General features: G+C 44.3%; 1 protein-coding gene and 1 non-coding gene across 2 annotated transcripts in view; both read right to left on the minus strand.

Moving 5' to 3' along the window:
* Positions 1 to 24,974, minus strand: part of ACTR3 (actin related protein 3) — a 112,732-nt gene that overhangs the window by 50,043 nt on the left and 37,715 nt on the right. The window contains exons 4-5 of the mRNA XM_060261065.1: positions 17,384 to 17,494; positions 1,104 to 1,199 (exon numbers count right to left, since the gene is read on the minus strand). Coding sequence (XP_060117048.1) covers positions 1,104 to 1,199; positions 17,384 to 17,494 — 207 coding nt within the window. The remainder of the gene's footprint in view (positions 1 to 1,103; positions 1,200 to 17,383; positions 17,495 to 24,974) is intronic.
* LOC132590332 (U5 spliceosomal RNA) lies at positions 19,758 to 19,873 on the minus strand. The gene has a single exon (XR_009556677.1). It is a non-coding gene; the product is annotated as a U5 spliceosomal RNA (small nuclear RNA).

Genomic DNA, 24,974 nt, shown 5'->3' on the forward strand with positions numbered 1-24,974 from the left:
TGCTTCCGGAATTGTGGTGTGAGAATGCAAACATGGATCTTATCTGTTTCCATAAAGGTTATAAAGGACTGTTGTACGCTGTGTGAAGGACTGGCAAGAAAAAGTCTTTTCTGGTCTTGCTTTTCTTGATTTCCAAAGCCCCAAATCAGCCTATGTGTTGTTGGCGGAAGTTTAGTTCAGCAGGGGAGGGCAAGGATTGTAAACTAACCTTGGGCTCTCACACCTGCTAAGATAAGGCTAATTGCTAGTAGGCTAATATGGACTTACCTATTCCATTGTCACCTGTCAACTACAATTATGTGATCCTCATGGTTGAGCCTGACTGCAGCAGCCTCAACTAATTACTAATTTTGCCAAGCCATCTAAACTGGTATGAGGTAATAGGTGAGCAGCCCCACTAGGCAAATCTCTTGAGGGTTGAAACATTTAATTACCCACAACTTTGTGCTAATGGTGCCTGTGGCGTGGCAGAGGGCAGCCTGCCCTTTTGCTACACTGTGCAACTCAGACCAGAAGCTGAAATGCTGTCCAACTGAAGATTCAAGAAGCCAAGTCTGCATGGTAACTTTGTCTGTTCAAAATGTTCAGTTAGCTTTTTGTTCTTAGTGATTTTATTTTCTTGCTCACTTGCCTCAATTCTGTAACTATCATTTGCTTTTAAAATAAAAGCCTTAATATTTTAGCACCAGGCTGTATGTTGGTTTATTAGAGTTCTCCAAGGATTCAAGTGCTTGATAACCCTTTCTGCCATACACTGGGTGTGGCTGCAGACTGCAGGTGGACTACTTTGCAGGGCTGTAGGTTGCTAATATCTTGCAAAGGGCTGGAGGGTTTCTCCTTTCCCCCTGTGGCCCCAGACCAGTAAAAGGAGTGGTGACAGACTGCCAGACAGGCTGTGGTGCTTGGCAGATTGTACCCCAATCAAGGATAGGGTGGTTGGTCTGAGTCAGGCTGTGTTTGGCCTCAGACAAAAAACACAACACACACACTCCCTCTGTAAATCCATGATAAAAACAACATGAGGAAAATATTTTCTGCAAACTCTACTGTTAAGGAGTATTACTTCAGATGCTCCCTCCAACGTAAACTAAATGATTTCTTACCTGAACAGCAATGTAAAGTCCAGGAACATTGAAAGACTCAAACATGATTTCAGCAGTATATTCCCTGTTTTCTGGAGTATTGAGAGGTGGTTCAGTCTGTAAAACAGAAACATCTATAATCACCTCAAACTAAATACACCAAATATTCTGTCAAACAAAACATGCCATATATTCTGTGAAACTAAACATACCAACAAATACTCAGTTTCTTTTAACTTAGCAGTTAAACTTGACCACAGAAGTTTCCATGTTACACCTTAAACAAGAACTGGTATTCCAGCTCTTTCCCAGGTATCCTTGATAATACGGCAAGAATAGTATTTTGGAAAGAACTACTAGCTTTCTACATCCCCATGTGATCCCAACATAATACTTCACAATCAGATTGTATGCTTTCATATTACTTCCCCATCTCCCCAAAAGCCTATTAGAATATACAATGCATACTTCCATCCCTTCCATCTCTTACTCCAAAGAGGAGCCAAGCTACGAAATGATACATCACAAACAAATCTGTAGGAACACAAATATAATGGAAAATGGTTAATATGATTTAGGTGATGGCTAATGGGATGAAAAAGAACATATATTTTATTACATTCTACATGTAGGTGTTCAATTCAATTCAATTCGCTTTATTACGGTCCATGACCAAATACACGGCACAATGCAGACCAACAACACCCCCAGAAAAATTGTAAAAATCTAGAGGGACCTAAAAAGGTAAAACATATGATATAAAAAATTAAAAGATTATACAGCTCCAGTAAAATATTCACTAAAATACACTGATTAACGTTTGTTTCAATTTCAATAGCATTTATGGTAGTATACAGAGTACTCAGGGATTAAGGCAAAGTAAAATACAAGTTTGGGAATATTCAAAAATAATTAAAAAAACAGACAGTTTCAAGACCCCTTCGTTACATAATCCTCACAAATTCTTTTAGCTGCCACCAAGAATTTGGCACAATTAGATGTAAATTGGGGGTTAGAATCAGAATATTTCTGATTTTATAATCAGAGAACCGCAGGCATCCCTCAAACAAAGAATAGATATACCTGGTGCTTATGCCTAGGTAAAGGCCACACCCAAGCAACACATGGTCAATCGTTTCCACTTTATCGGCACCACAAGGGCAGACCTGCTCAGCCATAGGCACCTTTTTAATGCGGCCCTCGACGACTGCTGAAGGAAAGATATTGCAACGGGCCATGGAAAAGACCCTTCTGTGGAATGGTATTGTTAGATTTGAGAGACAGGAGGCTGGAGCTAGCACATATCTATTTTGGGGGGGAGCTAAATAATCTGAGACCTTGACAATATCATTCTGTCTCTCAATGTCTTGTAATCTCTGTTTGACTATATCCCTGGCTTGGTCCAGGGCCATTATCTGGAGAAATTCAGGTGAAAAGCCAAGCGTAGACAATTTCTGATGAATGACTCTAACCCAAGAGGAACAATATCTATCCTTTAAAATTAGTGATGTGATATTCGTGGGGCAATGGCTGAGATTGAGCCAAGTGGTGGTTGAAAGTAGGCTCACCCTAGCCTCTATCCTTAGCAAGCCGGTTTCCAAGCGTAGTACTGCATTGGAAACACAGGTTGGAAAATGGAAAATGGCTCTCAAGAATTTGGACTGAATTTTCTCAAGAGGGTCGAAGCTTGATAAGGTTGGACCCGACATGGTTCCATAAGTGAGTTGAGGTATTGTTTTGGCCAAGTACAGTTTTTATGCAACAGGTATAAAATGCTTCCCTTTAGTAAGAAAAAACCTAATGATGGCCTGGGTTGATTTATGACCAGAGTTGGCAGCATATTCGTGATGAGCCTTCTTTGACCCTAAGTTCTGAATCATGACCCCCAGATATTTGTAAATTGCTACCTGTTGTAAACTATGGCCATTTATACTCCCTCTCCTTAGCTTGGGTTTTGGACCAAAAGCCATTACTTTTGTTTTCTGATAATTAATCTCTAGAAGGTTATGGTCACAATAACAACCGAATTGTACTAATGCCCTTCTAAGGCCTACTGGAGTTCTAGACAGCAAGATTGCATCATCTGCATAGAGTAGGGCTACCATTTGCCTATCGGCCAAGGAAGGGGGATGAGTATCGACTAGATGGAGGTTGCTGATCATATCGTTAATAAAGATGGCAAAAAGGGAAGGGGCCAGGACGCAGCCTTGCTTGACTCCTTTCAGTGATGGGATAGGGTCAGTAAGGAGACCTTGCTTATTACATCTGACCCTGATAGACGTGTTGGTATATAATGCCTGAATCAGGAATAAAAGTCTCCTGTCAATTGAGGTGGCACTTAACTTCTCCCATAATTTCCCTCTGGGAATGGAGTCAAAAGCAGATTTTAGGTCGATAAAGGCTGCATAAAGAGAGACCGTTCTACTGCTTGAATATTTGCCAATCAAATAGGATAGGATCCAAATATGTCCCAACGTGGATCGTCCTTCCCTAAACCCAGCCTGCTCATCTACCAAATACATTTCCTGAATCAGCCAGCACTTAAATTTCTCTAAGAGATGACTAGCGTATAATTTGCCCAAAATACTCAGGAGGCTAAATGGCCTATAATTGGCTGGATCATCCTTCTGCTCGGACTTGAAAAAAGGGATGATGATAGCCTCTCTCCAGGCCTCAGGAATATCCCGTTAAATCAATATATGTGAACAATGGGGCCAAGAGAGAGGCCCACCAGTCAATATTATCTTTCAATAGATCTGGGGATATGAAATCCAGGCCTGGAGCTTTGCCTCTCTTGAGTTTGCTGATCATTATTATTTTAAAAGTGCAAAGGCTTGCCCAGAATCTGTCACAAGACTTCTTGAGTAAATGCAGAAGAAGCTTTTAATGAAGAATCAGGTAGCAAACACTTGTATCATGTGCAAGCAAGACTACTTGTCTTGTCAGACTGACAATAAGTGAAAACTACAGTCCAGACAGGTTACAAGTTAATGGCTCATCGTTTTTCTTGCCTAAACATCTCCCACCCAAAAGTCTTTGAATTCATTCCCAGGCATCGGTATTGTTTTTCTGACCGGTAGCATTCCAGCTCTGTAGACATGTTCCATTGGTACTTGTGTTCTGTTACCAAGGAGACAAGATTAGGTCTTAGCTTCCCACAATGATCTACCCTCTACTGTGGCCTCATTTGTTACCAACGCTACTTTACATAAATCCCTAAAAGAGTATAATGAATATATATGAAGGTTAGTAAATACTGATATTATAATACATAGATTAAAGCAGGCATGAATACATGCATATAAATATATATATGAATACATCAAACAATCTAGTTATGGATATATGAATATGCTTTGGATAACTGATCACTCATCAGCAATGACAATACTATTAGGAAAATCAATAGACTGTTTCTGGACCACAATTTTAAAACAAATCCTTGTCAGGGATTTCTGCCTGACAAAAAGACAAGTATATAATGATTGCATTCAAGCATCATTACAAGTTGCCATTAAACTTGGATTGGGCACAAAAACTGCCTCTTATGCTTCCCATTTATCTTCATGCATGGAGTGTGATGTAAAGCTTCCCCAATTTGATCAAACTGTGATTCACTGATGTGAGAAGACAGATGCCTTTGCTAAATGAAACTTGAGCAAATCAGGATTACCCAGCCTCTATATGCAAGAGGAGATGAAAAAAAGAAAAGCATGCAAAGCAACACTGTGTTTATGACGCTTCCCGTCGCGAGGGATGCTGTGAGCAGACGCGTGTAACTCGAGCTCCGAGCGGCAGTTGCAACTTCTGGCTATATGAGCAGATATAAGAGTGCTTTTCTTTTATTTTATTTTTCATCAGTCAAACAGTGCAGCTGCTTTCGGGGAAGCCTGTGAGGTCCTGCTCCACTCTGTCTGACTTTGCCGGTTAAAGAAGGTGGAAGGTTTCTATTTTGCTTCCCTCCCCCTCCTTAATTGCTTAGCTGAAGATTTATGTCTCCTAAACCTCAGCAGAAAAGAAAGAAAGATACGCGGGGGAGAAGGGGGGCGGAGGAGGAAGATTCCTTGAGTGGGGAAGAGCCTTCGTCGGCAGAAAGACCCCCCATGGAGAAACTAGAGGGAAAGATAGATGCCTTCACAGGCAATTTGCATCAGCTGTCGGCTCGTATGGATAAGCTGCAAGTTTTAGAGAGTCTCCCTACTCAACTCACCCAACAGCTACAGCAACTGACTTTGCAGTTACAACAAATGCAAAAGGCCACAAATGAAGCCTTAAATAGAATTCAGCTTTGTGAAGGCAAAATTGCCTCAGTTGAACAATCAGTGGCCCAGCAAGCTGCTGCTCTTAAAGAGACAGGGGGAGAAGTGCAGGCATTGCAAGAGAAATTAGACACCCTAGAGGCTGAAACGCGTCGTCGTAACTTACGGCTGGTGGGCTTGACAGACTTGCCGGCTCAGTCCCCTTCTGAGCTGATTTCCTTTGTGGCTGGCCTTTTTCGGCAAACACTCCAACTCCCTGAGGATTTTGCTCTAGACATTGCTGATGTTCTTCGCATGGCCAGACCAGGACAGCAGGGGTTAACAAGAATCACTCTCTTGATTTCCTTTGTCCGTGCTACTACTCGAGACTTTGTTTTGAAACTGTTTCGGGAGATTTCAATGAGGAGCGGAATAACTTGGCAAGGGAATGCAGCGTGTCTCGCTTTATATCCTGATTACCCTCTATCTTTAATTCAGAGGAGAAGGGCATATAAAACCGCAAAAGACCTAGCTAAGCAGCTGGATTTAGAAGTTTTTGTCTTGTTCCCTGAAATTTTGGTCGTGATTCAGCAAGGGAAACGTAAAGCATTTTACTCCCCTCAGAGTGCGGAAGAATTCCTGAGAACTTTACACCTGCCAACGGCTGTGAACTCATCAAGGCCACAGAGAGGGAATGCAAGGTCCACGGAGACTTAATCATATTTGGGCCATAGATATTTGCTGCTGCAAAAGAAAGGAAAGGGAGGAAGAAAGAGAATACACTAGGTGGTCGCCTTAATCTACAACTATTTGCTCAGCCTTTTTTTCTCCCCCCCCCCCCTTTTTTTGTTTACAAGGGGGTTTCTGATGATCTGGCTTTTTCCTCTTAGACTGTTCCACCCCAATGCAATCTACCTTTTCTATGAGGCTGGGTTTGTTTGAAACTGGGTTTGTTTGCCCTCTAATTTATTACTTATAGATAAATGCTTTCTTTTTGGGGAGGCCTCCCCCGTGCCGCCTTGACTCAATACGCAGATTTGTGTGTGTTTTTTTGGAGAGAGTCTTTTTGTCCTTCTTTTATACCCCCTTGCCCAATAAACTTTGACTGCATTAAGATAATTGGCACGTAATGGATCACTGCAGCTACTCTGGAGAAATTATTATTAATTATTATTAATGTATGCATTATTGTTTGGACTGACCTACACAGACTCACTCACCAATGCACTGTATATTGGTTATACTGAGGCTGAGCTGTACTTAGTGTGGTGTCTGATTTTCATTATTTTAACGAGTGGGCTGGGGGGGTGGGGGGGTATGCTTTTGTTGGGTGGGCTGGGGAACAGGGTCTCGATTGATTGATTGTTTGATTAGGCATGTGCATACAAGGGTGCAACATAGTGGTTTTGGACATGGCCCTAATTTATGCGTATAGCTATATAGATTCCAGTGTGTTTTCCTTAATTTTTTTTTTTCCCTCTGTGTTTGGATTTAGCACCTAATGTAGCAAGTGCAGGCTTATGCCGCTCGGGCTCTGCTAAGTTCTCTGTGACCAATTGGAAGCCAGGAAGTTTGGGTGGGGGTTATATGCTCCTTGGGGTTTGGAGTGTATTTTGTGGTGGGTCTCACTGTAGGGTGTAACATGTCTGTTCTTATTTACTATTTGATGCCTGGCTGTCAACCCCCGGACCAAGGTGCAGAATGCCGTTTAAGGTTTTGACATTCAACGTCCGTGGCCTCCGTGACCCCCAAAAAAGAGCCATGATCCTTGGTGCACGCGAGATATGAGTTGCTGATATTGTCATGCTGCAAGAGACCCACATCCTCGAAGACGAAGCTGGTCGGTTGGCAAAGTATCGTGGTGACCAGGTGTTTTTGGCGGGCTTTGAACGAAATGCTCGTGGCGTAGTCATAATTATTCAGGCCAAGTTGAGGTGGGCAAAGATCTCAGAGTTCCCCGACCCCCAAGGTCGCTACATTGTGCTGTTAGGGAAAGCCCAGGGGGTGAGGACGGCCCTGATTAATATCTATGGCTCGAATAATGACAATTTTCATACTTTTAATAAAGTGGCTGCTATACTTGAGAACCTGGACTATGACAATATCATTTTAGGCGGTGATTTCAATACCACTCTGGATGGCAAGATGGATCGCATGGGTGCGACTGAACGATCCTTGAGATCATGGTCGGCAGTATTGGCCCTGATGAAGGAATTTGGGATGGTGGATGTATGGAGGGAGCAACATAAAGACTTGAAAGCCTACACCTTCTGCTCTCACATCCACCAGACCCTCGCAAGATTAGATTACTTATTGGTGTCTAAATCCATACTCTGATGTGTGCGTTCATCGGCAATCGGTCCCTCCACTCTTTCTGACCATCACATGGTGCTCATGGAAGTGGACAACTTGCTACACATAGATAAGTCCCCATCGTGGTATTTTAATAACTCTTTCGTAAACGACGAGGCTTTTTGTGTACAAACGGAAACAGAAATGCAACACTTTTTCACCACTAATGAGGGTTCTGTTCAACATTATTTGACTGTATGGGAGGCTTTTAAAACAACGATAAGGGGAATAATCATTGCCTATTCTGCTGCAAAACAAAAGGAAAAACGCCGCACTGAGGCGAATCTTGAGTCCAGACTCCGGGCCCTATGGGATGCACAGTTCCAAAGCCCTTCAGAGGTGCAATTTAGGCAGATTCAACAAATAAATTTTCAACTCAACATGCTCAGGTCAAACAAGGTTGAACTTGCTTATGCACGTGTCAAACAACAGCAATGGGAATCCGGAGAGAGACAAGGTAGGGTTTTGGCATCCAAGCTTAAAGCCCTGCAAGAGCAGAGATGGATCGCTCAAATTGTGGATCAATATGATAAGCCTCACGTCTCTTCTGCCGGGATTGCTGAATGCTTCCGTCAATTCTACCAGACCTTATATCAAGGACATACTTCGGTGGACCCGTCAGTTCAGGAATCTTTTTTGTGTTCCCTGGGTCTTCCACAGTTGTGTGAGGAAGCAAAAGAACTATTGGGGGCTCCACTGAGACTTGAGGAAGTGAAGGAGGCGATCCACGGACTTAAAACTATTTCTTCGCCGGGCCCTGACGGGTTTTCTCCGATGTGGTATATCCGGTTTGCAGATAAACTTGCTCCGAAGTTGTTGGCTACATACCAAGCGATTTTTGATCAGGGTATGCCATCATGCTATTTTAATGAAGCCTGGATTACTTTAATTCCTAAGCCTGGGAAAGACCCACATCTCTGCGCCAGTTATCGCCCTATATAACTTTTAAATATTGACAACAAGATCTTGACGGCAATATTGGCTAAGTGTCTTCAAAGGGTCATCGCCTCGGTGGTTGACCCTTCCCAAACTGGTTTTATCCAAGGATGTTCTGGTGCAGATAATATTCGGCTCATCACGGATTTGGCTGCGATCCACGCTCAGAAAGATGATGTCGCCCTCCTTATTTCCTTAGATGCAGAGAAGGCCTTCGATCGGGTTGACAGATCTTTCTTGCAGATGGTATTGAAATATATGGGTTTCCCAAAAGATTTCCTTCATTGGACGTGCCTGATCTACAAGTCTGCTATGTCAAGGGTGCGAGTGAATGGTCACCTTTCGGCATCAATTAATCTGCGGTGCGGCACCAGACAGGGGTGCCCACTATCCCCTCTTCTCTTTGATCTTTGTTTGGAGCCATTTGCTAGGGCAGTTCGATTAAATGACAATATCCATGGCATGTGTCACCAATCAGACATTTAAGATTTTGTTATATGCCGACGACACCATGCTCACCATTACGCAGCCGGAAATATCGATACAGGCGATTATTCAACTGGCAGATTATTTCGGCAGGTTGTCCGGTTATAAAATTAATTGGCAAAAATCAGAAATTTTACAGATCGGGCGCGAAGTGGCACTGACGGGAGACATTGGGCAGTTCTCAGTTCAGGAGGCTTTTATTATGTATTTTGGCATTCTTATTCCTAAACAGCCTGAGATGCTAATATAGTTAAATTTAAATAAAGTAATAGGGAAAATACAGCTGGAGCTAGAGCGATGGTCCGCTATCCCCTTGTCGCTTTGGGGTAAAATAAATGCTCTGAAGATGATCATCTATCCCCGTTTTTTTTACGTGTTGCGTGGTATCCATCAATATATACCGCGGAAGTGGTTTCGAAAAATCAACTCAATATTAGCGAATTTCCTGTGGGAGGGGAAACCCCCTCGGCTGTCGTGGGCACGTTTACAGTTACCATTTGACCGAGGTGGATTTGGCTTGCCAAACTTATGCCTATACCATTGGGCATATTTGCTGGCTGGTATTCAGCGATGGGCTCCACTTAATCATCTTGTCGAGTCTCCCTGGATGAACTTGGAAACTGCTGTTCTTACTCCTTTGTCGACATGGAACGCGCTTGGATCAACATACTATCAGGGAGAGTCGGTTCTTCCATCGATTCGGGCGACAAGACAAACATGGCAATATTTGGGTGATATTTACGGATTTGACAATTACATAGTCGGATGACCCTATGGGGCAACCCTGAAGTGAAGATAGGGGGACGGCCGGTGATTTGGAAGCCGTGGGCGCAGAGGGGTCTCTTAAATCTCAATCAGCTTAAAGATAGCAACGAGGACACATTTCTCTCTTTTGAGGATCTACAAAGTGTCTTTGGGTTACCAGCTAACCAATGGCTGCAATTCCAGCAACTGAAGCATTCATTGTCTACTTCTTTCGGCATAGACGCCTTGGCCATTCCGGATGCTCCGCCTCTCCTGCAGACCCTAGAACATGCAATTGAACAAAATAAACCAGTCCGTGTTTTATATTTATGTCTGAAAAAAGACGCGCAATACTCTATGGAAGACTTGCGATGTCAATGGAGCGAATAAATTAACTGCCCTATTTACCCTTTTCAATGGGCAGCTATCTGTAGTGGTCTCCGCCATTGTTCAAAAGATCTTCGTTTGATTTTAATTCAACAAAAGCTTTTGTTCAGGATTTATTGGACTCTTTGCCTGTATAAGCACAATTTGGCTGAATCCTCGGCTTGTTGGCGGTGTCTACATTCAGAGGCGGGTCTGGCTCACATGCTGTGGAAATGCCCGATGTTAAAAAATTTCTGGAATGGGATTGCTCGATGGATGCAAAAGGTACTTAACACTGACCAGTCTATTTCTGCCATGCAGATATTACTGCATTATTTCCCGACAACCTGGTCACTGACTCGTTGGCAGCGAAGATGGGCGGCACGTGCAATAATGATTGCAAAGCAGCTTATCCTGCTGCAGTGGCGTGAAGGCTTCACCGGCATGATTACTACTTGGCTCGAGGGAATGTATGCTTTGGCTGTGCAAGAAAGGATAGCATATCGCCGGCAATGTCAACAACAACAATTTGAAGAGATTTGGTCGGCTTTTCTAGAAGCATCTAATGTTCAAAGCTCTGCATTTTGAAGTCTGGGATTTGTTTGCCCGGGGGCTCTTGGGCTGGGGAATTGGCATGCCGGCATCTAATTAACTCGATTAAGTTCAGGCAGTTCAGATTAGGAGAATATATGGTGGCGGTGCACAAGGTGTAGGATGAGTGTCTCTGTTCGTTCGACGGAATGAATGTCTGTGATATGCTTTATGAAAAACTTAATAAAGTATAAATAACAAAAAAACCCAACACTGTGTTTATGGCAGAGTTTAACTGCAACTTGTTACAATGTCTAAATGTAGCTACAGCCTTATCATGAAGAAAATCCTAAATTTCTATGATTTAAATTCCCAAAGCACAAGATAATACAGTGCCCAAAATAATATAAAATTAAGCATGTTTCCATGTTTTGGAAATATTTCTGGATTGGTGAAACTCAAGCTCAAACCACCAAAAGCTCCCTTCTGGCTTCTGAAACACACACTGACCACGGACTTTAAGCTGTAAAAGACATATTTTAAATTAATAATACTTCAGAAGTGGATTTGAATTTGCACATAACATAAAATGAACACAGTCAATAATTAAGGCGATGTTAGTACTATGAAACTGAGTGACCTGAGTGGCTATGTTATTTCAGGTTGACTGAGAAGCTTTGTTTTCCTCAGTTTATTCAAGTACCGCAAAGGGAATATCTGCATGCAGTTTACTAAACAATGTGCTGCTGATCCAACAGTTTTGATTCCTTATAGATCCCAGTTCTCTGACTTTCTTAGGCAAGTGCTGTGAACAGTTGTCAGCAAACTGAGTTGAATAGAATACATACATTTAAGCTTTTAACTGTTGTGCTCAAAACATGTTTTTTACATCTCCAACTGATAGCCATTCACATCTTGAAAATTTGATATCAGAAGTCAAAATCAGGGACGGGCATGAACCAGAAAAATGGCAGGTTTTTTTAGGTTCCTGGGGTCAATGAATCATGAACTTTTCCATTTAATGAACTAATTTGTGGTTTGTAGCGTTTGTGCTGCGGTAGAATGCCCCCACTACAGGCTAGAGACTGATGTCCCTACTGTCAAGTCAACGGATTCAAGAATGAGTCAAAGTTGATACTAAGTTCCCATTTATTGATAACCGGTACTCTGGTGCAAACCTCTAGCTTGCTAAGAATGAAACCAATAGATTGATACATGGGTTTTAAGATACACTTCAAAAACATTCCTACGGGGGGGGGGGTGTTACAGGAGGGAACATTCACAAACAACTACTAGATACTTTCTCAGGCGATATCCAGCAAATGCCCTTGAATTGTTGAATTGTTATGCAAGGCTTCCTCCCACCTCAGGCCCTGAGAAGGCGCCGACTAGTTCCTTCACACCAGTTGCAAATCAAAATAAGAAAAAGGGGGAAGGGAAGTAACTAAGGTAAAACACTAGCAGCAGTGGATCCATTATGATTTTAACAGGGCCTATTGCCTAGGCCATGATCCCCCAGTCTTAAGTCGTTATTAGTCGATCTTGACATACTGCCCCCCTTAAGCTGACCCTCTCGGCCTCTGAGGGTGTTTAGATAGAAATTTCTTGATAAGGTCAGGGGCTGACACATCTTTCTCTGCTACCCACTCATTTTCACTAGGAGGGAAACGTTTCCATCTGATCAGATAATACAGCTTCCAATGTTTAAGCTTTGAGTCCAGGATTTCCTGGATCTCATGGTGACTCTGGCTCCCCATCTGGATAGGTTGAGGTGCTTCCGGCCGAGGATGCCAAGGGGAACAACCAGGGTCTTTCCGAAGAAGACTGCAATGAAAGACAGGGTGTACTTTACTAAACATCTTTGGCAACTCCAGCTCTACTGTAACTTTATTTATCACCCTCTTGATCTTAAAAGGACCCAGGTATTTGTAAGCCAGCTTTTTGGATGGTTGAGTGAGTGGAAGGTTCTTTGTAGACACAAACACTGAATCTCCTACTTTGAAATCCCAGGCAGGGACATGGCTTTTGTCATATTGCTTTTTGTAAGCTTCTTTGGCTATTTCTAGGTTTTCCTGTATTTCCTTCCAACTCTTAGTCAGTGTGCCCCACCACTGATCAAAAGGGCTCGCCTCTCTCTTTACGTCCCCCCCTGGTAACAGGGGGAGGGGTTTTCCCTCATACCCACTCACGGTTTGGAATGGGGAGGCTTTGGTGGAGCTGTGGACACTGTTATTATAGCAGTACTCTGCAAAGGGCAATAGATCCACCCAGTTGGATTGTTGGTGGTTTATATAGCACCTTAGGTACTGCTCTAAAAGCCCGTTCACACACTCGTCTGTCCGTCTGTCTGTGGGTGGTAGGCGGAACTCAACCCCTGCTCCATGCCCATCAGTTTACAGAACTCCCGCCAGAAGTTGGCAATGAACTGCGGGCTGCAGTCACTGATCACCTTATCGGGGATTGAGTGTAGCTTGGCTACATGGTTGAAAAATAAATACGCCAGCTTTTTTGCGGTGGGGAGTTGGGCACAAGGAATAAAGTGGGCTTGTTTAAAAAAAGTATATACTACCACCAATATCACTGTTTTGCCATGAGAGGGTGATAGTTCCACAATGAAGTCCATGGAGACTATCGACCAAGGTCTAGAAGCGGTCTCCAGCGGTTTGAGTAGCCCAGGGGGTTTCCCTCCCCTTCTTTTAGCCATTATGCATATAGGGCATGTAGACACGAACTCAGATATGTCCTTTTTCATGGAGGGCCACCAAAACTGCCTGTTGACCAGATGTAGGGTCTTGATGTACCCAAAATGCCCTGTACCATAGCCCATCCTCTCTTTTCTGGCCGCTCGTCCCCCTCCTTTTCAGTCTCTGCGGCCATTCTTTCCGTTCCCCACCCCTGTAGTTGGCATTTCTTTTGTGACTGTGTAGTTACAACGGCGGCCACTTGGGTGGGTGAAACTAACGAGTCCACTATCTCCTCCCTTTGGCTGTTGTGCTGGGGCAAGCAAGACAAAGCGTCTGCTAGAAAGTTCTTCGTGCCGGGGATGTGCTTTAGCACAAAATCGAATTTAGAGAAGAAACAGGCCCATCTGATTTGTTTTTCACTCAGCTTCCTTTTCCCTGTGAGGGCCTCGAGGTTTTTGTGGTCGGTCCATATTTCAAATGGCACTTTCGCCCCTTCTAACCAGGACCACCATGTTTTTAATGCAAACATTACTGCAAACGCCTCCTTATCCCACACTGACCAATTTCTTTGCTCTGCCGTGAAGTTTTTTGATATGTAAGCACACGACCTCAGTTTCCCTTCCTCATCCTTCTGCATGAGAATGGCCCCGACGGCTACATCGGAGGCGTCGCACTGCACAACGAAGGGTTTGAGCTCGTTGGGGTGGCTCAGGACCGGCTCACTTGTGAATAGCCGCTTCAATTTATCAAACGCTGACTGGCAGTTTGAAGTACAATTTAACCGGGCTCCCGGTCGCTTGGCTTCCAGGCCCTCCCCCTTCGTTTTCAACAACTCGGTTAAGGGGATCATGATTTGGGTGAACCCCGGTATAAACGTCCTATAGAAATTTGCGAACCTGAGGAAGGATTGGAGTTGTCTACGTGTCCTCAGGGGAGCCCAATCTAGCACGGCCTGCACTTTTGCCGGGTCCATTGCCAGCCCCCTAGCAGACATTCGGAAACCCAAGTAGTCCAGCTCTGTTTTGTGAAATTCACATTTGGATAGCTTAGCGTACAGTTTATGACTCAACAGGGTGCTCAACACCTCCCGCACCAGTTTCACGAGACCGCTCGTCTTGAGAGTAAATAATGATGTCATCCAGGTACACCAACACCCCCTTAAACAAAAACTTTCTCAATACATTGTTTATGAAACTCATGAACACCCCGGGGGCCCCTTGCAGACCAAACGGCATCACCAGGTATTCAAACTGCCCTAATGGTGTGTTGAACGCCGTTTTCCACTCATCCCCCTCCTTAATGCGCACCTGGAAATACGCATCTCTCAAATCCAACTTTGTAAAAAATTTCCCCTCCGATACAGTACTCAATAAGTCTTTAATGAGGGGGATGGGGTAGGCATTGGAGGTTGAAATCGCGTTTATCCCATGAAATAAACGCGTTTATCCCATGAAAATCTGTGCAAAGTCTAAGCGAGCCATCTTTCTTTTTCCGGAACAGGACCGGGGCTGCGTGGGGGGCCATGGCCAGCCTAATAAACCCCCCTTTTAAGTTCTTGTCCAGAAATTTGCGCAGCTCCGCCTTCTCCGCCCATCCCATTGGGTACAGTTTGGCTTTGGGGAGCGATTCCCCCGGTATTAATTCGATGGCACAGTCCGTGTCCCTATGGGGCGGCAGCTCGTTGGCGCCCTGCTCGCTGAACACCCCCATCAAGTCCTGGTATGCTCGGGGGATTTCCGGAACTTCTTCCAGTGTCAGGCACACCCTCTCGGTGGAAGGTGGAGGGCTAGGCCCCCACTCTGAGTTCCATAGGTGATCTTTGCACAGCGGGTCTATGAACCTTATGGTTTGCCTCTCCCACCGAATGTCTGGCTCGTGCCTGGCCAGCCACCCCACCCCCAACACTACTGGGTAAGAGCAGGAGGGGGCGATTACGAAAGACTCCTGCTCCCAATGTTCCTCGATCCCCATCAGCAGAAATTGAGTCTCTGAAGCACAGGGCTCCCCCCGCATCACTGACACATCCATCTGCTCGAATTGTATGGGGCAGGGGAGGGGGGTGGTAGTCAGGCCTAAGGCCTCTACTATTTGGGGCGTTATTAATTCCTGGTTGCACCCTGAGTCAATTAAAGCCCTCACTTGCATGAATCTCTTGAGTTTGGGGTTCAACAGTCTCACTGGTACAAAGTATAGTGATCCAGTCACTCTCACTGGTGCTGGCTCCTCTGCGACCTGCTGTGGGCACCCTTAAGAGCAGGTCGTTCTCATTTCCCAACAGCTCCTCCATCCAGCCCAGCTCGCTCAGCTCATCACTCAGGAATGGGTCCTCTTCTGCCTCCTCGATGGTCACCACGCTTCCTTTCGCCGCATCCTCAGGGCGGCTGGGGGCCTTCTTCAGCACAGGGGTGCTCTGCTTTGGGGCACTTGGTGCTCGCAACGGGTTTGGGCAGCCGCTTGCTAGGTGCCCAAGGTCTCCACACCGAAAGCACTTGTGGGGCCCGGTGGGCTTGCCCCCACTGGAACCCCCTGCCGGTTTTTTCGCCTCTGCTTTCGGGGCTGTTTTCGGGTCTCGGCCCCCTTTCCCGCTCTGTTGCTGGCGTTGCATGGCGACGCGCTTCATATTGGTTTCAACCTCACCCGCTAACTGGATCCAACCAACCAACGTGGTAGGTCGGGCTTGGGTGCACCCAGCTCTCCCTCGTCTGGCTCCGGGCCCTCTTTGTGTAGCGGGGCCACCACAATGGTGTCGATCTCCTCTGGCTCTATGGGTCCCGGATTGGGCCCTTCTGCGTTCACCATCTGCATTCTCCGCATATGCCGGGTTAGGATGGCTTCGCGTCTCACCGGGGCCTCATCCATTGCAGAATACATTGCAGAAATTCACAGAACAACCAGTACAATCCACAGAACAATCAGCACAGTCAACAACCATCTTCCTTATCTTCACACCCCTTCCAACCCTCCCAGCAATTAACACAGAACAATGGTCACATTCAACAGCCAATTTCCTTATCACTACCCTTCCAGGAAGCCCCACCAAACAATGGGCACATCCACAAACCTATTGCCCTTTCACCACACCCCCTCCAGCCTAGAAATAGCAGCTCTCCAGCAGCCCTGGCCTTGCTCAATGCACAGCAGCCAAGAAGGTCAGAGCGCCTGCTCCGGCTGCAACGCCACTGAGGATGTTCTCCGCAGCCGAGAACGAAACGTCTGGAAGAAAAACTTTCTCCGGTAGAACACGGCACTTGAGCCCGAAAGATTCTACAAACCCTAATAACTAATGGAGTAATAATTCTAAAATGAGCCTCCCTATAGTATGGGAAACTGAAAAACAGATTCAACCTCATTTAAAGAGCATGAGCAAAGCCTTTCAGAGTAGATGATTTTATTGCCCCTGCCTTGCATAACTGCAGATGGAAGGGCAGAACATCTAGCTACGGCAAATGCCCTTCTAGAGTTTCTTCTTTTCACTGAGGTCAGATATGATGCCGGCTCAATAGTGCTTTTGATGTTTAACAACACCCCAAGTTTTGATGCACTGGAGATGTCAGACTGTCACTCTATATTCTCAATTCTATGTTTAATTAGTGCTTTAGCTTGTTCAAGTCCATAAGAGGGTACAAATAGCTGAGGTGAAAAGCCAATTCTATGAATATGGCTGTACACTGCCTTGAGCCAAATGGACTGGAAATCATCCTGGAAAATCAAAGGAAGCAGGCCTTGTGGGTTAAAACGACCTTTCAGCCACATATAGATGGATAAAATACAAACCCTAGCTTCAAACCTAAGATTACCAGACTCCAAACGTATCCAAGCATTAAGTTAGTAATTGGCTACCCCACCTGCCCAAGTAATCACTTACGATTAGTTTGTCTTGAGCATAGTAAAGCCAAAAATTTATTCTATAGGGAAAGGATAATCTGTACGGTCCAAACTTCAAAAATAGATCATTTGTACTTACCAGTAGAAAATAATGGTCTTCAGGTTCTGCCCTTAAATATTTGAAGATAACTTGTTCCATAAATCTCTCCATCAGATCCCAGTCTTCAACTATTCCATGACGGATGGGCCACTGTTCAAAATATGGATTTTTTTAAAAAAAAATATGCATTATAAATGGTAAACTATAGATACATATATATAAATGGTAAGTTATAGATACAGCTATACACTAATTATTATTAAAGAAATGGGAGGACAATTTTGCCATTTAACATGACATTTTAAGGAAAGAACTGTGTAAATTAAGCATATTCATTTCAAATGTTTATTTTATTTATATCCCACCCTCCCCTGCAAATGAGCTCAAGGCGGGTCACAAACAGGCCCACAGCTAGCAGTGGGGAGCGAGTGGCCTATTGAATTGGCTGTGCCCCCATGGCTCGCTCTCCATGACCTGGCTCCCAGCCAGCTACATGCGCCCACTCCTTAGCCTCTGCTCACAGCAGCCACTCAGGGCTTGTGGGTGGGATCAGTGCAGGCAGAGCCACTGAGAGCTCACAACCACCACCTTTTTATTGCGCTGCAGCTGTGGGTTCTTCATGCTGCCGGGCAACTGCCACACCAGCACCTGAGGGAGAAAGGCAGGTGGAAAACAAGGCTAACCGAGCAAGCTGGTGGAAGTGTGCCCAGCCAGCAGGAGACCTGGAAAGGAACAGTAAGCACTTTGCCAATAAGCCAAGGCTTCCATGGTACTGGAACAGAGGCTGAGGCTGCAGCACATCGGGCTTCCCTGACGAAGGTAACAAAACTCCACTTAAGGAGTCCCAAAGGAGTCTTTGGAAACAAGCTCAGTCTCCAAGGGTTTTGTTTTAACGCTTTGCTCCTCCTCTCCTCCAACAGAATGGGGTCTCACTGTGGGGATTTAGACTTTTAGTTATAAATTGGGGGAGGGGAGTGCTAGAAAGTGAGAAATAGTCATTTGGAGCCAATTGCAATTTTGCCAGTTGCCCCAGCACAACCTGCACTGCGAACGGTCACATGTAACTGTTCTTTAGCTTGTAAAGCCTGAGGCTCTGGTGTCCATTTAAATTTAATAAGCACCCCCTGGTAAAAAATCCTGGCTATGGGGATGGCCAGAACATAAAATACATGGAATTTCGGACTTTTGGTCCAGAAACTACCAGAAGGTGTTGTCTGGCTGAGCATAAAGCCTTTTGGACTCATGTAGGGAGAGTTGGTCCTGTAGGTATGATCTTCCAAGGCCGTGAAGGGCTATATGTCAAGAAAACATTTCTTGCCAATGATATTATGTTATTTGGTTGCAATGGCTTTATATTGATTCTTGGCATATATAATATGGGTTGCCATGACTTTGCAAGAAGGTATTTAACTCAAGTAACCTTAAGGCTGAAACACAGTGTGCAGAGGCTTCACATCCCTTTTCTCTGACCTTGAAGACCAGACATTTATTAGGACTGTTGGAGAAACAGTTTTGTGTTCCCGATTATCCCCACCAGCCATCAATCAGAACAATCTGAACCTTTGTCAGTTTTTTCTGAATGACTCAAATTCAGAAATTACCTGTGCTGTAGCAAAATTCTTGGCTGTTATTTTTCAACACAGTTCTGGTTATGTTTGATTTTATGTCTAACCTAAGGGGTTTTTATCCTGATTTATTCTGTGCATTTAAATCCTTCCGTGTATCTTATATCATGCCACTAAAGGTTTTAAATTGAAATCGAATCAGTTTAAAGTTTCACTTTTAGTAGAAAGATACCTAGCAACGGAGGGAGGGGGGGAAGGTTATGGGAATATGTCTGAAATGCTTTTGCCACTTTTTCTTGCATGCCTATAGGTGCTTACATACAGTATGTTAATGGCCATGTATAGTGTATAAGTACCTGACCCTACCTTGGGTGGGCAGTTCTAACAAAAACATGTATCTCTGTGAACATGTGAACATACTGTGAACATGTATCTCTTTCAATAAACACCTTATTTGATATGAATCAAAGAGGCTCAGTTGATTACAACTGCACAGGAGCTGACAGACTGTTATAACTCACCTCCACCTGCCATGAACCCTATTCCCAAACCTCCAACACCATGCATGACCAAGAGAGTAGAAGAACAAGAAAAAATTCTGGATTTATACCTCACCCTCCACTCTGAATCTCAGAGCGGCTTACAATCTCCTTTACCTTCCTCCCCCACAACAGTCACCCTGTGAGGTAGGGGAGGCTGAGAGAACTCTCACAGAAGCTGTCCTTTCAAGAACAGCCCTGAGAGAGCTATGGCTGACCCAAGGTCATTCCAGCAGCAAGTGGAGGAGTGGGGAATCAAACCTTGTTCTCCCAAATAAGAGCCTGCACACTTAACCACTACACTAAACTGGCTCTCTCAAAGCGGAGTCTCAAAAAATTCACAAAACACTCATAAATGTTCCTCTCTATAGAAATCTTTAGTAAAAAGTGAAATATTTATGCAATCTGAAGAGAAACCAGAGTAAGGGAAAGCTCAATGTGAAGGCAACCCAAAATGACCTGGTCCCTAGCTCTCCTAAACCAAAGGATGGAGAGCCAAAAGACCAACCATCTATGCCTTGGCATATGTTGGAAAAGAGAAGAATAACTATGGCCAGTGACTGGGACAACTGGCAAAAGGAGATGCTGAAGCAGTGGTGGTCCTGACCCTTGGGTGATTGAGAGGGACGGAAGTCACAAAGCTGCACGATCCATGATGACAGTGACTCAGAGGATGAGAAAGGCGCTGTCGGTGGATTACCGCAACCAAAGCAAGGAGAAGCCAGCTCCCTGTGAATGGGCCAGGTACAAGCTGAGATACAGGAGTTGGTGCAGCAGCTGTGAGCAGAAATTATGACAATGAGAGACTTCTTCTTGAGGGAACTACAAGCTCGCCTCCATGGGGCAACAGGTTCCGGTACAACCTGCCCAAGGGAATCTCCCTGAAGGGCAACAGGTTCTACCGCAACCCATCCAGGTGCATCCACCCATGGCTCCAGCAGACCCAGCATGGATGGGAGGACTGGTGGGACCTGCTCCTGCACCGGCTGGGCCCCCACCAGCACTGCATCCTGCAGCCCCACCATTGCAGCAAGACCCAACTGGGACTAAGAGGTTGGAGGTAAAGTTTGATGGAGATCTGGACAATATGGGCTATCCTCGTCCGAGCACGGAGATACATGAGAGAATGGGAATATCGCTTCCTGTCAGAGGCCAGTAAGGTGAATTATCTGAAGTCAAAGTTGCCTGGAGCTGCTGTGAATTGGTACATGACCCTCCACGAGGTGCATGCCCCAGAATTATGCAAGACTATATAGTTCCTTCCTCCCCCCCCCCCCATGTAAGTCCTACTCCAAAAGATGTGCCCTATTGCAATGACTCTGCCAAGGGAGCAAGTCTGTATATGAATACTCCACAGAGTTCAAGTCCCATGCTATAAAAGTTTGTGGATGGGACGAGTAGATGAAGGTAGATCAGTACTGGAAAGGGTTGAATGACAACCTGCTAGACACAGCCCTAAAGCCTGCTAGGGTGGATCCAGCTGGCTTGTGAAGTCAAGAACCATCAGCAAATGGTGTCATTCCAACGCTATCAACAAATGGTTAACAGCAGTAAAGAGTCTCGATCCGGGGACAAGGCAGGTGGAAAGAAAACCCCTGACCAGTCAGAATGAGAAAGAAGACAAAAAGAAACAATGGAGGAGCAGGTGCCCCGAAGGAACACCCCATAAAAGGAAGGAGGGAGCTACGGTTGCCAGACAACCCAAACTGGAGATTCAGCACTGAGCTGGTGCTTCCACATGCATCAGGGAGAGCAGCGATGACCAGCCAGCAAGCATTCCAATGACCTGATGTGAAGGAGCAAAACAGCAGCTCCACAGAGTCTCAGCACCACTGCGGGTAATAACCATTGGAACTTTGTTTTACATTCCCATTATATTAATGAAACAAAAATTAAAGAAGTTCATGCAAGTGAGGGCTTTACTAGACTTGGGATGCACCAGAGACTTAATTACTTCCCCCACAGTAGAAGGGCTAGGGTTAGACATGGTACCCCTAGTCAACCCCATCCAGTTTGAACAGATGGGCAGCACTCGCATGAAGGGCAAACCATGTACTCATGAAACAGAAATGGTCGCTGTAGGAATGGGGCAACATTGGGAAGACCATTCTTTCATCATATCCCCTTCAGTAAGTTTCTCAGTAGTGAGAGAGCACCATGGCTCAAGGACCATGACCCATATATGCAATGGAGTACTCAGTCTGTGGTTTTCGTAGACAAAAGTTGTCAGTCCCACATTTGGGATGTGAAGTGGGGCCCAAAACCTCCCCTGGGTTCTGAGGGCGTTTGCCTCACTCAAGAAGTGGAAGGGATCCCCAAAGAATACAGAGACTTAAAACGAGTATTTGAGGAAAGCAAGAAGGACGAGTTATCCCCTCCCCCAATCATCGTACAGACTGTGCCAAAGAACTAATCCCGGGGAAATCACTACCTAAAGCTAAATTGTATCTTATGAGCTGGAACGAATGAACTGAATTATGTAAATTTTTGGATACAAACTTGGCTCAAAGTTTTATCCGCCTGGCAAACTCACCTCATGCAACTCCAGTGTTGTTCCAGAAAAAGGAGGATGGGGGACTCAGACTGTGTACTGATTACCACGGAATCAATGCAGTCTCTATGTCAAATGCCTACCCAATTCCACTTATATAAAAGACTTAATAGGCATAGTAGCGTAGGGTCAAATTTTCACTAAATTGGATTCGAGAGATATTTACTACAGGATGTGCATTAAGGAGGGAGATGAGTAGAAGATGGCATTCAACACTTTTGGGCCAGTCCAAGTATCTAGTGATGCCGTTTGGATTGCAATGAGCTCTTTACAAACTTTTTTTTTTTGCCTTTATGGGCATAAAAGAAATCAGTCATGCAGAGTAAAAATTACCCATAAAATACAAGAGATACAGTTAAAATTTAGAGACATCGTTACTAGTTAAAACTATGGTTACAAAATCCTTTGGATTATCATGGTGGCCAGAAAAATGAACTTGGCTACTATTTCAGTGTCTTTCAGGGAGAAACCACTCAGGAGCCTACAGACATTCAAGGCATCCGAGCAGTGTCCTAATCTCTCTAAAAATTACGAACTTAATTTAAAAAGTACAGACCAACCCCCTGCACAATGCAGGAAACTCAAAAATTCACACGATCCGCATTGCTGTCAGATGGCCATCTAACCTCCATTTAAAAACCTCCAAAGAAGGAGAGCCAACCACCTCCCGAGGAAGTCTGTTCCACTGAGGAACTGCTTTAACAGTCAGGAAGTTCTTCCTAATGTTGAGCCGGAAACTCTTTTGATTTAATTTCAACCTGCTGGTTCTGGTCCTGCCTTCTGGGGTCACAGAAAACAATTCCACACCATCCTCTCTATGACAGCCCTTCAAGTACTTGGTGATCATATCACCTCTCAGCTGCCTCCTCTCCAGCAAAAACATGCCCAGCTCCTTCAACCTTTCCTCATAGGACTTGGTCTCCAGACCCCTCGCCATCTTTGTTGTCCTCCTCAGGACCCATTCCAGCTTGTCTATATCCTTCTTAAAATGTGGTGCCCCAAACTGAACACAATACTCCAGGTGAGGTTTTACCAGAGCACAGTAAAGCGATACCATCACTTCACATGATACCATCACTTCACTATACTTCTGTTAATACAGCCCAATATTGCATTTGCCTTTTTTAGCCACCGCATCACACTCTTGATTTATGTTCAGCTTATGCTCCACTAAGACCCCTGGATCCTTTTTGTACATACTACTGTCCAGACAAGTCTCCCGTATTCTATAACCATGCATGGGGTTTTTCTTACCTAAATGCAGAACTTTACATTTATCCTTGTTAAAATTCATTTTATTGGTTTTAGCCCAGTTTTCCAGCCTGTCAAGATCATCCTGTATCCTGTTTCTGTCTTCTGCTCCACACAGAATAAAATTAGGATTACAAAATAAAAACAAAGTAGCAACATAGTAAAACCTAATACATAGTACTACTTATCAGGACGACTAACCATAGCTCTATAAAAAATCTTTGCTATTATTCTGTTATTTCCAGATCAGAATTATCAAGCAAGAAAGCACCTTAAAATCATCAGAGGTCTCTAAAATTTGGGCCAATATGGGGTATAAGAGATCCTGGCAGGACGCCAGATAGAGAGGACACTGGAGAAGAACATGGGCAACCGTCTCAACACAATTCACCTTACAGGAACAGTACCTACTTGAATAGGGAGTCTGTTGGAATCTGCCAAATGAAATGGCTGACAGAAGGGCACTGAATCTGGCCAATGATGTCTTCTACTGTATTTGCAACCCCTCCCAATTTAGTATCATCTGCAAATCTAATAAGCATTCCCTTGATGAAGTTCTGCAGGGCTTGTAAGGCATAAATTGAGGACAGCAACAGCATCCATTGGGCAGCATAAATGGAAATTTGCCATCTGGGCAAATTTGATTGGTATTTTATTGCAATTGTAATGTTTTAACCTATATAATATGTTGTTTATTGTTGTACACTCCCCAAAGCCCAGTTTACAGGAAATGGGCAGTAAAAAATCAAATTTAACAAATAAAACATATTTGCAATTATACATAAAGTAATCATTATAAGAACAAAACATAATTACTGTAAGGTAAGAATTGTTTTTGCTTTTACTTTATCTTTGTTTTTGCTGAAAAAAGACATTATTAATTAACTCTTTCATTTCTCAACAGTTTTCTGCACTGCATCTGCCAGCATTTTTCTTGCCCTCTTCTTTCCCCTAAAATACAGTAACAAAAATAAAAACCCAGAAAATGCATTCGCAAAAACAAAGAAATACTGACTTCAATGGTGGCGTTGCGTCAGAGCCTGCTAAGATGGACACCTAGAGTACTTGCTCTGATTCCCCCTTTTACCTCAGCTCATCTAACTCACAGAAACCAGTATATCACCTCTATTAAACATGAGTAAAACATCAACCTGAAAGTCCACAACAACCCCTGCAAATAATAAGGGGATCAAGGACTTATTTACAATAAAAACTCCAGCGACAACTCAGAACATGGACCTGAGGAGCGAAGACAAAATGGCGGCTGAGGGAACAACTGCTTTCTTGCCCGCCCCCGTTCCTAACGAGATGACCCTAGAAATGATGTTTAGCAATTTTGAAAAGAAAATAACAGATAACATGTCAGCAATAATCAAACCTCTGACAGATCAGTTTGCCTCATTTCAAATCGTGCTTGAAAATGTAAGTAAAGCTGTGGGTAGTGCAAGAGAAATCAGGCTGGCTTTACAGGAAGACGTAAAAACACTGAAGGCTGAAAATATTACTCTTAAAGAGAAAGTACTCTTACTAGAATAATCTTCACGGCATTCCAATTTTAAATTTAGGGGTTTTAAAGAGGACTTAAATAATAATCAGGATCTCCCAAGCTTTACTGCAGAATGGCTAGCAAATGTATTAGATCAGGAAGACGATATCGCTCCTTCTATTTCTGCTGCCTACCACCTTGGTTCCCCCTCACGAGCAGCAATCAGAGGCCCAAGAGA

Source organism: Heteronotia binoei, chromosome 21, assembly GCF_032191835.1.
Source record: "Heteronotia binoei isolate CCM8104 ecotype False Entrance Well chromosome 21, APGP_CSIRO_Hbin_v1, whole genome shotgun sequence".
Taxonomy (NCBI): domain Eukaryota; kingdom Metazoa; phylum Chordata; class Lepidosauria; order Squamata; family Gekkonidae; genus Heteronotia; species Heteronotia binoei.